Source organism: Pituophis catenifer, unplaced genomic scaffold (assembly GCF_029215685.1).
Source record: "Pituophis catenifer annectens isolate HBS135680 unplaced genomic scaffold, rPitCat1.0.hap2 SCAF_1, whole genome shotgun sequence".
Classification (NCBI taxonomy): Eukaryota; Metazoa; Chordata; class Lepidosauria; order Squamata; family Colubridae; genus Pituophis; species Pituophis catenifer.
The window spans coordinates 235,638,532-235,652,234 of NW_027256881.1; the positions used below are offsets into that span (position 1 = coordinate 235,638,532).

The 13,703-nt window shown below is 36.0% G+C and overlaps 2 protein-coding genes across 2 annotated transcripts; both read left to right on the forward strand.

Moving 5' to 3' along the window:
* Positions 1-1,146: 1,146 nt before the first annotated feature.
* On the forward strand, positions 1,147-2,082 carry LOC139327410 (olfactory receptor 5AP2-like). Its single transcript, XM_070957228.1, has one exon. The coding sequence runs from the start codon at positions 1,147-1,149 to the stop codon at positions 2,080-2,082; it is 936 nt and encodes a 311-aa protein (XP_070813329.1).
* A 10,682-nt stretch (positions 2,083-12,764) lies between these two features.
* On the forward strand, positions 12,765-13,703 carry LOC139310562 (olfactory receptor 5G9-like). Its single transcript, XM_070934744.1, has one exon. It carries the CDS (start codon positions 12,765-12,767, stop codon positions 13,701-13,703), a length of 939 nt encoding a protein of 312 aa, XP_070790845.1.

A 13,703-nucleotide genomic window follows, 5' to 3' on the forward strand; every position in this document is an offset into this window, starting at 1 on the left:
TTAGAGTTCATGGGATGATAAATTATTGTTACTTCAAAGAGCATTGACTGGATAATCTGAGAACGGCAAAATCAATCTTGCCTGGGAAGCATAAAATCTGATTCCCCAGTTTTTTAAAAAAATAACGTCCCTTAATATATCAAGAAATTTAAAAGTTCAGTCAGGAATAAATCTATTCATTTGGCACAGAAGATAAGGTACTTTGAGAGGGAACAAAATAAATATTAAGTTTATAAAGCTGTAAACATTTTGTTGTAAAATGTAAGGTTTTAGTAATGGGCGGTACAAAAAAGCAAGTAAGACTAACAATCAAAACGTAGCTGGCACTTACATGACAAAATCAAGATTAAAAAGAGAACTATATTTACTAACAAGTAATTCTTCAAAAATTTTCATAGAAATCATTCTTAGAACTATTTGATGGAATAAACAACTGCTTTACAGAATGAAAAACAACTTGTCTGTAGAGTTGATTATATTAAAGGCCATCATGAAAGGCACACAAGAATACGGTTGACAGTGATGAATCATCTGTGACAAGAGAGTCAGGGTAGCTTTTACCATTCATAATTTATCAACTCAAGAATGAAAAGCCCTTGTAGCCCAAAAATCAGCTTCCACAATGAACCAATGAACCAATTTATGACAGCTTCTCAAATATCCTGTGAAATGAAATGTAAATGCAAGTCATATTTGCTCTGATATTTGTCTGAGGTCTCAAGGATTTCAGTAGCACTCTCATGGTTGTTAATTGTCTTTAATAGTCCTGTGGAGAAATTTATTCATGGGCTGGAACTGTTTTAATCACATATAGTAGGATATGCCTAATGCATTCTAATTACCCTTGCTATTTCATTGCATAGCACCTAATACATCTCAAACTAATAGAAAATAACTCCTATTACCACAACTCAATTTTCAGATATCTATGCAGACTGAATATCGCTTCCTCTAAACTGAATATTATTTTATTACCGTACTTGACCTCTTCATCAAAAGTCTTCCAACTTCTGTTTCTTTTTCTAGGGTGTTAAAAATTGATTCCAATCTCATTACATTACATTACATTACATTACTACATTACAAATATTTGAAAAACAAACAAAAATTAACTGAACTATTGTTCAACACTGTTATTGTGATTACATGGGAAACAACACACCAGTGACAGAATTCATACTCATTGGATTAACAGAGGATTTACAGTTGCAGCTCATCCTCTTTGGGACATTTTCTGCTGTTTATGCCATCACCCTGGTGGGAAACCTAAGCATGATTATCTTAATCAGGATCAGTCCTTCTCTCCACACACCAATGTACTTTTTTCTTACCAGCTTATCTTTTTTGGATGTTTGTTATTCATCCTGTGTCACTCCAAAATTCCTATCCAATCTTTTAAAAGAAAATAAGATTATTTCCTATGGGGGTTGTTTAACTCAGCTTTACTTTTATAGTCTAATGGCCACCACAGAGTGCTACCTCTTAGCTGTGATGGCCTATGATCGTTACGTGGCAATCTGCAGTCCTCTACTCTACTTGATAATAATGTCCCAAAGAAAGTGTCTTCAGCTAATAACAATTTCCTGCATTGCTGGAATAATTAATGCTTTCATTCATACAATGGCTGCATCTAGACTGTCCTTCTGTGGCCCAAACATTATTAAGAGTTTTTATTGTGAGGGTCCTCCCCTTTTTGCTCTTTCCTGCTCAGATATCAGTCTTAATTATCTGTTGGTATTTGTATTTGTTGGTTTCAATTTATTAACAAGCCTGACTGTTCTCACTTCCTACACTTATATCCTGGTCACCATTTTAAAGCTCCATTCTGCTGCAAGCTGTAGGAAAGCCTTCTCCACTTGTACATCTCACCTCATGGTCATCACCATTTTCTATGGATGTCTCAGTTTTATGTATATGCGACCAAGCTCTGGGCAGAATTATCACCTAGGCCAAGTGGCCTCTGTGTTCTATGTAGTGGTGACCCCAATGCTCAACCCATTAATCTATAGCATGAGGAACCAGGAGGTAAGAGGTGCCTTCAGAAGTATTCTAGGAAGAAAATTTCATGTTCAACAGATATGATATTTTTAAGAACCATTGTTCAGGTTTAGAGAAGAAAATGGTTTTTTTTACCATTGTGTGTCATTAAATATTAAACCACTATGTTGTATAGTTTTCTTAGGGCTCTGGTAATAACTATATATCTACTTTTGAGATCAAAAAAATAAATAAAATTACCTCTAAAGAAGAATTATCCCATTTTTTAATAGCTATCATCCCCTAATGATTGCTGTCAATTAAAAGGGAATGACAAGCACTGCTTTTTAGCTGTTTACAGACCAAAAGGCAGAGGACAGAAGGGAGGAAAATGAACAGAAAGAATAAATTCTTCAGAATTAGAACAAAGCCAGTTATGGGATTTCTTTGGGGGGGGGATTAATCCAGGCTGATCTTTTTGGAGTATAATTACAAGAACAATGAGACATTTGCATTTTAATTTCCTCATATTAGAACCATAACAAGACTGTTTAACTAATAAAGAGCTATCAAGAATAAGAGCAAAGCATTTTTACTGATTTACATGTCCATGTATTACATCTTTAATGTAAGATCAACAATGTACCTTTTTAAAAAATTTCCACCGGATCCAATAAACCCAAGAAAACTTTGATGTTCTTGTTTTATGTTTGTGAATACTAACTTTAATAAATGCATTTAATGTTTTTTAAAAAGTTGAGACCAATGATTTTATAGTATAGGAAAATGCAGTTCTCTGCTCCAAATTTCTTTTGTTATTTTTTTTTTCATTATGAACAAAATTGAGTCTCTAAAAAACCCATTATCTGGGCATGCAAATAAAAGTTTCTAAGGCAGTTAATATATTTTATCCAAAAAACAGTATGGTAACAAATGTTGATGATAAATCCTGATGATAGCCTCAGTATGATTGGAAGAATGACCAAGTTTTGCTAAGGTATTTATGATGGAGAATGGAATGGACTGCAATTTTATGTGATAAAGATTGGATATGCTGGCAGAAGAAAGTGTGATCATATGAGGGATGGCTTAGAATCCCCATATCCTCCAATATACTTGCCCATTCTGCTTTTTAATTGCTGTTGCTAGGGATAAGTCAGTTAGCTGGATGTGTCTGTAGTCAATAATTAATATAATTCCAGAAGAGTCTATGTCACAACAATATCCTTCTTGTAACTATGGTATATATCCTAAATATATACAGAATGGCACAGAACAAATTGAATAAAGTTTTGTGTCACTCTGAAAAAAAATTCACATACTATAAGATGTTGGTAGGAACAGATGCATCCAAGTTTTTCTATATATTTATGCATTCTATATTTATTCACACAGAAGTTTTAAGTTTCAAGGGTTCATTAATAAAAAAAAGAATCAGATGCAGAAGATTTTTCACAACTGAAACTTGTGCACAGTATTGCTGTTTCAAGTTTTTAATTTATCAATTAAAAATCAATATCTACAGTATTGTAAGAATGCAGCAGAGTCCAGATTTACTAGGAATTGGGAACATATAAATTATTATAATTACTATTTGTTGATTTATAATTTCTTCTATTTGTGTTTTAATTATTTGCCAAAATTGTTTTGCCTTGTGGCAGGACCACCACATGTGATAATAAGTTCCTTTTTGGTGTTTACATTTCCAACATAGCAGGAAGGTATTTGGAAACATCTTTGCAATCTGGCAGATGGGAGATGCCACCTATAAAACATTTTATATATATTTTCTTTATAGGGTACAGACATTGTTAGTTTGTAATTTATATTCCATAATTTCTCCATTTATCTAATTCAATATTGTATCCAAAATGTTTTGCCCAAATTATCATATTTTCTTTGACTACCTCTTCTTCTAATTTGTATCTTAATAAATAGTTGTAGTTTTTTTTATCAATTTGTCCTCTGTTCCATGGAGAATTTTATCTAATTCATATGTTCCCTTTTGAAATCCAAATTGTGCCAAATCTGTCTTGTATCTAGATTTTATTTGCATATACGGCCACCAATCAAGGTCTGTACCCAATTCTTTCAGTTCCTGTCTTGTTCTTAATTCCCCTTGATTATTCAACAGATCTGTAAGTTCTGTTGAATGTAAAGTTGTAAGTTGAATGTAAATGTAAGTTTTCATTTTACCAGTATCTAAAGCATTTGGGTAAATTTGTGCCTCCATAGTGGATAACCATTCCAGAATTTTATCATAATGGTTCTTTTTATCCCCTGTCATGTCTGTAGCAGTGCTTCCCTGATCAAATGTCTTTGAAAATATCCGTGCTGTCTACTTTTTCCCTCCCACAGGAAAGCATGCCATCCTCTTTGTAGATCGCATCCCTCTAATGACAATATTCTTTTGTTTTTCAGTTCCATCCGATCCTTAATCCATATCAATGAGGTTGCTTTATAATAGGTTTCCCAGTCTGGGAATGCTAATCCTCCTCTCTCCCTAGTGTCTTGTAAATATTTTATTTTGATCCTTGCTTTCTTCCCCTGCCAAATGTAATTCGCTATAAGTTTATTAAAATCTTTTAAAAAATTCTTCCCTAATTTTATAGGTATCACTTGAAATAAAAATAGCATTCTTGGTAACACATTGATTTTGATTGAGGGTATCTTCCCTAGAAATGATAACTGTAGTTTGCTCCAAATTTCTAGATCTTTCTTTATCTGTCTTGCTAATTTATTTTAATTGTCTTCTCTAATTGATGATCCTTTATTTGTTAGCCATATTTCTAAATATTTTAATTTTTTTTGTCATTTGTATACCCATTCTGTCTTCTAATTCTTTTTCTTGTTGTTTTGTAAGGTTTTTCATTAGTGCCTTTGTTTTTTGCCTATTAATTTTGAGTCCTGCTACCTTCCCATATTCTTCTATTCATGATAACAATTTGGGTCCGATATTGGATGCTTTATGATGAAGACCAAGTCATCGGCAAAGGCTTGAAGTTTGTATTCCTCTTTTTTAACTTTCAGTCCTTTTATTTCCTTGTCTCTTCTAATTTCATTTAACAGTATCTCTAGAGATAGTATGAACAATAAAGGGGATAAAGGGCATCCCTGTCTCACTCCTTTTGTTATTATAAATTGTTCAGTCATATCTCTATTTATTGTTATTTTTGCTGTTTGAGTTGAATATATTTTCTTTATCATGTTTACAAATTTATCACCAAATTTCATATTTTCTAATTGTAAAGTAAGGAATTTCCAATTTAAATTGTTGAAGGCCTTTTGTGCATCCAAGAATATTAGTGCCATTTGTTTCGAATATTTGCTTCGTAATATTCCAATACATCAATTATTTTTCTCATATTATTTTTTATTTGTCTTTTTGATAGAAAGCCATTCTATATACGAATATATTCGTTTATTACTTTTTTTAGTCTTTCCGCAATAATCAATGTAAATAATTTGTAGTCTATGTTTAATAATGATATTGGTCTATAATTTTTGATTTGTGATTGGTCTGTCTCCTCTTTTGGGATAAGCGTGATAATGAATTGGATATTTTGGCCTTCAAAAGTGCATCATTGAAAGTTTCTAGTATGATTTCATCTAGTGGTTATTGATAAAACTTATAAAATTCTGCCGGGATGCCATCTGGACCTGGAGTTTTATTGTTTTTCTATTTTTTCCTTGCCTACATTAATTCAATCATACTAATTGGCCTATTCAATATTTTCCTGTGTGTCTCTTCTAATTCCCTTAAATCTGATTTGTTATTGATAAATATTGTTTAATATCTTCTTCAAGTGTCTCCTCTTGCACATATAGCTTTTGGAAGAAATTTTTTGCTTTTTTTTTATCCTCATTTCTATAATGCATCTCTCCTTTCTTATCTCAAAACAATGACAAATGGGGGCGTTTTAATTGTTTTGCTGATTGCCTGAAAATGTATTTAAACCATGTATTTGGAGCGGTAAGACGTTCTCTCTCACTTTCATGGGAGAACCCTTTTGCAAAAGCTTATGATATATATAGCTATATATACATATACATATAGAAAAAGCGATAGACATCACGATCTCTGGAACGTTCAAAAGTTTAAAAAAATTTTATTTTAAAACTTGTGCTAAGCTTTCGTCGGCCCCTACCGACTTCGTCAGAGTATAAAATCACCATTGAAGAGCTGCTTGCTTTTATGTAATGCTGATCAATTTGGTCATTGCGCGTGTAACAGGCCCACACCCTTGCCTTCCCCCTGTAATTATCTTATTTTCTGCCTTAGTCATGCTGACAGATGACAATGCACTTTCCCCTGCCTCCTGCCCCATTGTGTGTTGCCTCTTTCTCTCCCTGAGGGGTAACGCAGGGTTATCAGGCATTGCTTTGAAGGTATTACTCCCGGCTCCCTCTCCCTCATTGTTATGCCTTTCCCTTTTAGGTGCACACGTTGCCTCCTCTAAACCCATTTGTTTTACCCATGATCTTGTGATGGGTCTGCATTGTTCTTCCTTACCCCCCCATCTCCCTCATTCTGCTGTTTCCCTAACCTACTCACTTGTTAGTAGTAATATATGCCCCAAATAGTAAACAATTAGAATTCTATAAAAGAGTCTCCTTTTATTCCTTAATAGACAGAACAAGGCTTTTTTGGTGTCTCTTTCAAAGTGGGGAATGAAATTCTACTGTTGGAGTTTTCAAATGGGATTAATCATAATCATCATCTCCAGTGTGTTCCTGGCTGAAATTCAAGGGCTTAATTATCCTCTTTAAAGCCCTTCATGGCTTGGGCCTGAATTACCTGGCTTCTCCAGTTCTTTCCATCCATCCAATTGGGTCAGGCAAATTGAACATGCTGTGAGTCTCATAAAATAAGGAATGTTGGCTGGCAGGAAGCAGGGGACAGGACTTCCCTACCACAGCCCTGCCCTCTGAAATATTCTCCCTTCAGATTTCAGGATGACCTCAACTCTGTTGGCTTTTCATAAGGCTGTAAAGCAGTGGTTCTCAACCTGTGGGTCGGGACCCCTTTTGTTCTGTCCCCATCTCACACACGCACACAAACAGACAGCCGGGGGTTAAATAAACTGGCAGACAACCAAATTATTTCGATAAGAGGATTGGCAGCAACCCAGTAGCTGCTTGCCAAGAACTTTACTCATAAACAAGATACATATAGTTCAAGAATTGTCAAGTCCAGTTCATAATTAAATCCAAGGCAGATAATGTTGTTTCCAAAGATGCAATGTGACTTGATAGTAGTTAGTTTTGTCCGTCACAGAGTCTGAATGGCCACCTCACCCCCTTATATCCCCTGTGGGGTGTGGTCCAGTGACTCAGCTTAATCTCTGGCATGCCTCCTTTTCTGTTGCGTGCGCTTGTCTCTGCAACGCTGGCATGGATCCAGCCAAGACTTATCTCCTTCACTGTCCTACTGTGAGGAGATATCTGGCTCCTGGCCAATCTCTTCTCCTACGGGAGACACCTGAGGCATTGCCAGAGAGAAGGGTCCTGGAGAGGGAGGCCTGGCCAACTCCTCTCCTTCATGTTTGGAGCCTTCTCCCTCGATAAGTCGGCCTCGGGGGTCAGAGCCACAACACCTTTGGGGGTCGAACAATCCTTTCACAGGGGCCGCCTAAGACCATCTGAAAACACATATTTTCAATGGTTTTAGGAATAATTTTATGGTTGGGGGTCACCACAACATGAGGACCTGTATTAAAGGGTCACGGCATTAGGAAGGTTGAGACCCACTGCTGTAAAGATTTGGTTGTTTGCCCAGGCATGAGTATATTAAGGGCCTTATTTCCTGGCAATATTAACACCCATAATAACAGTTTTACTTGGGGCCATATATATTTATTTTATACTGTTTAAATTCTTTTAAATTCTTTTTATGACTTATGATGTACAGTCACTTGTTCAGATAGGTGGCTATAGAAATCAAATAAGGTTAAATAAGTAAATACATACATAAACTCTTTTAATCTTAATAGCTGGACTCCTGAAATTCTTTAAGGATTAAATCCTGGAGCTGCATGTCTGTTAGAAAATTACATTGGAGATAATTACTTGGGAGATGAAAATACTTTTGAGTTTGTTTATTCATGTCTTTTATGTCCATGAAGGGTGGATGTTCTTTGCTACCAAACTATTCAGCTACTAAAAACTAGATGCTAAAGAGCAAGAGGGGTATGTTACTGTGTAATATTGGGGAAAGCCTTCTGGGATGGGGATGGGGAGCTATTTTACCCTTGCACTTTTTCTGACATGTTTTCTACTTTGTTTTGTTCACATGCACGTTATGGTTGGCTCAAAACTGTTTCATCTCTGGATACCCAGCTTCCTGCAAAATTTTGTTTGAAAATGTTGGGAAGCAAGTAAAGAGAAAATGTAGATCTGCACAGCTATTCCCTTCTCCAATAAAATAAAAGGCATTTATTAGCATCCTCCCATTCCACCCCAAAGTTCATTTGTAACCTGTAAGCACAATGGAAATCATGAATTGGAACTTCTTGGCTTAATAAGAAAAGAGAAAAGACTGCATTGTTTGGAATATGGCTTACTGTTTCCAGCTGAATTGTTGGTGGAAGAGAAATGATGAATGTAATGTTTTGCCAAGAATTAATTCCATAGATTTCAAAATTAAAATCAAGAACTTGCCGAGATCTTAAACAAGGGATGGTTATAGAAAGACACTCACTGGGCCTCACATAACAAGACTGCTGTCCAAAAAAATCAAAGCATTAGACGTATCTTCACTACTTTGAAAGTTCTCACAAAAAGATGCTCTCCTGAACTAGAACAATGTGGGTTTTTTCCAAGTACAGAAAAAAAAGTTCAACATGAATGTTTTGAAGATAATTTTGAATAAGCCAATTTGGAGATTATGAAGTATTCCAGCAATTTATCTGAAAGGTGCTCAATATAAAAGATGTGCAGTAGCTAATTTGTCATTGTCAATTATTATAAAATATGTAGTAACTATAATTGCAACTCAAATATTTTCCCCCTCCTTTTATTCAGTTTGATTCCCAAATATGCCACATTGGCATGAAATTTAAGAAAGTGGCAAAAATATTTTTATTCAAGAATACCTCTCTGACCCCGATTCTATATTAATCAGATCTTGCCTTCCTCAGAGTACTTCAATATACTTTTTTCTTGGGTTTTGTTTTTGTTGTTTGGACAGCAATTACTCAAATTCTTTATTAGGCTAAGAATCTAAATGAAAAAATGGAGCTCTTGTCTTTGTCTCATTTATGTTAATGGTTTCACCAATAGACTGTCCTTGGTGTCAGGGTTCTGACAGATGCCCTAATGAAATCATGAGCCTTGAGCCAAGCTTCAAAAGAAATCCAGTTATTTATTAGGAATTCATGTCTGCATGTACCCAAATGAAGCCAACTCTGACCCCACATAATTTACAGCCCCAATCATGACCCTGTTTCCCCCCACCCCCACCCCTCAGGGTGTGTCATCAGTCACATTCACCAATGGAGCAATTTCATGAGTTGTAGAAATCACTCCCCTCTGGCCGCTGTGGGTAACCCTGGGAGACAGCCTTGAGAAAGATATGTCTGGAATGTGCTCCTGTCTTTGGCTGCCGTGTTGCTTTGCTGGTTTCCCATCCCCCTTGCCTATGGCACTCAAGAGCAGGCCAGGGATGCTTTGACATTTGGGATATTTTTCAATATTTTAAAAAACCACCATCTGACATAACATTGCAACATTTGAAAGACAGGATGACTGGAGAGGATGAAATTTCATCTGTTACTGAATGTTTGGACCAAAATGACTAAGAGACTGCTTGAGCTCAACTTTGCAGTAAGAACTACTTCCCATTCTGTTGAAATATAAACAGCTGCTTGTCTTCACCTAGTCCCCAAACTACAGACTTTTCAAAATATATATGAAAACAGCACAAGGAACCTTATATAATTTAAACAGCAGTGTGTAATTGAAAGCAATTTGAGGAGCCAAAAAGATGGAATCAGATGTCTACCAAAACTTGGGTTTTATGGTGAATGTTTATGAATATTTATTAGGTATCTGAGATAGGCGCTCTCGATAATGGACTATTATCCTAGAGATGAAGAAGAAATGATAAAAGATGTCCATGATGGCTTTGCTATAATCATTTGGTTTCCAAGAATGAAATAAATAGATGAGAAGGAAAGCAAAAAGCTGATGAGAAAAAAATGTTATACTTATAGATATTTCCTTGGTAACATTGCAAAATAACTCTTCCAGTGAAAAAAATAACAATATAAATGTATTTATTTAAAGCATTATATGGTCACCAATCTTATACCAAACTCTGGGCAGCTCCCAATCAAGAACTAAAACAATATTACTTATAAAATAACCTAAAAATCACATTAAAATTATTAAAATATTAAACGTTAGAAACAAAAATTGGAGACCAAGTTAAAATTTCTGACATGTGGCCATCTCATCCTTATCTCAATTCTTGAGGGAAAAGGTCAGGCCTTCAGTGCTTTCAGAAGGTTAGGGGGAACAGTGTTGCATAGGACAAGGGCTACAGAAAAGCACATTTTCCATAAGGTGGCAATATTTAAGGAAATGGATGAGAACCTATGTAAATTGGAAGGACAGATAGATGTCCTTAAGGAAAGGAGGCCCCATAGATAACTTGGTCCTGTTCCATATATTCAGTTTTGCTTAGATTTCACTCCATTGGAACTGAATGAGCTGGGGGGGGAAACGAATACTGAAAATTGGACTTTGTCAGTTTAAATTTATTGCTGCAAGAATATTTTTGGCATTTCTGTGGTATTCATGGGTTCATAAGGCATGAAGATACACTCAGCAGGGAATGTCAGAACTGAGTGGGACAAACAGTCTGTCAGTTCAAGGTGACATTTTATAGAGAAATCTGTGCTTTGAAACTGACAATAAGTGCTTTGTTCTGTCATATAGTCAAAACATTATAATTTAGCTTTGATGCACTTCCCTTGGTAATTATTAGAATAAATATTATGTATTGTGGGATCTGAACTATTTAGGGAATACCAAGGATTTCTTCTGTAGAATTAAGTTCCCGTGCATAATCCCAAAGATAGCATGGGGAAAATGCTTACCATATTAATAAGAACATCTAGAATTATCTGGAGTTGCAATACATCTGAATTGCTTCTTGACACTCAAAGAATTTGGCAATTGGTTTTACATGGAAGTTATTCATCCACAACCAAATGTAAACTCTGCAGGAAGAATATGCTTTAAACTGTGGAAGATGTTGTTGAGCTTAGTATAATTGGGTAAGTTTAACAGCACATCTCTATTAATATGGCATTTTCAAAACTGCTCTATTCTGCTATGTATTATTGACTGAAAATTCTGTATTTATACATATTATTATAAAAATAGCTGTTTACAAACAATTATGCCAGATGCTGTGTTCTACACTAAATGGGATGATGTTTTCTTTTAGACATCACTTTGGGTCCCTTAATTTGGATCACATAGATTCATCCCTTTAACTGTCTATCTTGCAGTATTTTCTACCCTGTTGTGTTCTCCAGTAATAATAATGAAGAAATGCTAATAGATTGGAAGGATATTGGTATTTCATGATATGAGTCTCCACCTCCTTGGTCAATATATTCTTTTAGCCTGGTGGTTGACCTGATTCATATCTTCGATCAAGTCTAAGATGAAGACCTTGGGTCTTTGCATTTACTACTCCATAAAGTAACAACTGTCAACCTAGCAGTTCAAAAGCATGTAAAAAAATGCAAGTAGCAAAATAGGGACCACCTTGGTGGGAATAACAGCGTTTGGTGTTTAGTCACGCCAGCCACATGACCACGGAGGCAACTTTGGACAGCGCTGGCTCTTTGGCTTAGAAACAGAGATGAGCACCGCCCCCTAGAGTCAAGAACGACTAGCATATATGTGCAAGGGGAACCTTTACCTTTAAAGTAAAGGTTTCTGCAACAGCCTTTTGATCTTGGGATGTATTTGTTTCTAGTTCAGTTTTGTTTTGATTAAAACTCCAGTCTGTTTCCCATGGATATTTTCCCATGGATGTATGAGTGTTGTTGTCAGGCCCAAGCCCAAAGATGACACAGTGAAATCCAATTGAGTCCAATCATTTATTTGCTTATACCAAATGGATAGAATCTTGACAAACTAAAGCTATAACCTAAACTAATAGGTACGTCCTAAGAGATTCTATGATGTGGCTACCCTGAATGTCTTCCCACCTCCCTCCTCCAACTCAGACTGTGTAGCCTCTTAATCTGGGCCTCTTTCTGGGAAAGCTCTATGTTGCCAAAACTCCTATCCATTGCTTCTCCAGGTGCACACTTCATCACACTGATATAGTATGGTTTTAAAAACCCCAAATGTATGGCCCCATTGTGGGTATTTCTCATAGTGGAGACATCTGCTCCACTATGGAGACATTATTTCTAAGGAATAATCCCACCTCATTTTTATCTTCCTTCTCTCAATCATAACTATCTTATGATTTATCACTTGTTGTGTGTATCTTATGATTTATGATCTAGGACTTATCACTTTGTGGTTTGTATGTACCCTGAGTTGGAGACAAATTCCTTGTGTGTCCAATCACACATAGCCAATAAAGAATATACCAATTTCAATATTCCAATATTCAGACACAGTACCACAGCACTGCGTACATAGGATTCAATGAATTTTTTAAAGTTTTGTCACTCGATTTATACTTGAAATGTTTAAGAGAACATGTAATAATAATTTCTGCATTCTTTCAGTTTCCACACTGTTATCTTGATTCAATGGGAAACAGCACACGGGTGACAGAATTCATACTCACTGGATTGACTGATAATCCACAGTTACAACTCCTCCTCTTTGTGATATTTTTTGCCATTTATGCCATCACCCTGGTGGGAAATGTGGGCATGATTGTTTTAATCAGGACCAGTCCTCCACTCCACACACCAATGTACTTTTTCCTCACCAACCTATCGTTCTTGGATATCTGCTATTCATCGTCTGTAACCCCAAAGTTACTTTCCAATCTTTTAAAAGAGAATAAAGCTATTTCTTTTGCAGGTTGTTTTACTCAGCTTTACTTTTATGGTCTATTTGCCACCACAGAGTGCTACCTTCTAGCAGTGATGGCCTATGACCGCTATGTAGCCATCTGCAATCCTCTATTCTACTTCATCACCATGTCCTCCAAAAAACGTATCCAACTTACAGCATTTTCTTATATTGCCGGGATCATCAATGCTTTAGTACACACAACTGCTGCATCTCGATTACATTATTGTGGCCCAAACATCATTAAGAATTTTTATTGTGAAGTTCCTCCCATATTAGAACTTGCCTGTTCGAACATTAGCCTTAATGAACTGTTGATGTTTATACTTATTGGGTTCAATGTAATAACAACTACCTTGACCATTCTTACCTCTTACACTTACATCCTGGTCACCATTTTTAAGGACCGCTCTGCCAAGAGTCATCGGAAAGCCCTTTCCACTTGTACATCTCATCTCATGGTCATTGGCATTTTCTATGGGTGTGGTAGCTTTATCTATGCACGACCAAGCTCTAGACAGTCTCACCATGTAGACCAAATGGCTTCCCTATTTTATGTAGTGGTGATCCCCATGCTAAATCCTTTGATTTACAGCCTGAGGAACCAGGAGGTCAGAACTGCCATCAGAAAAACCCTACGAAAAAGTGCTATGTCAATTTATTTTTAA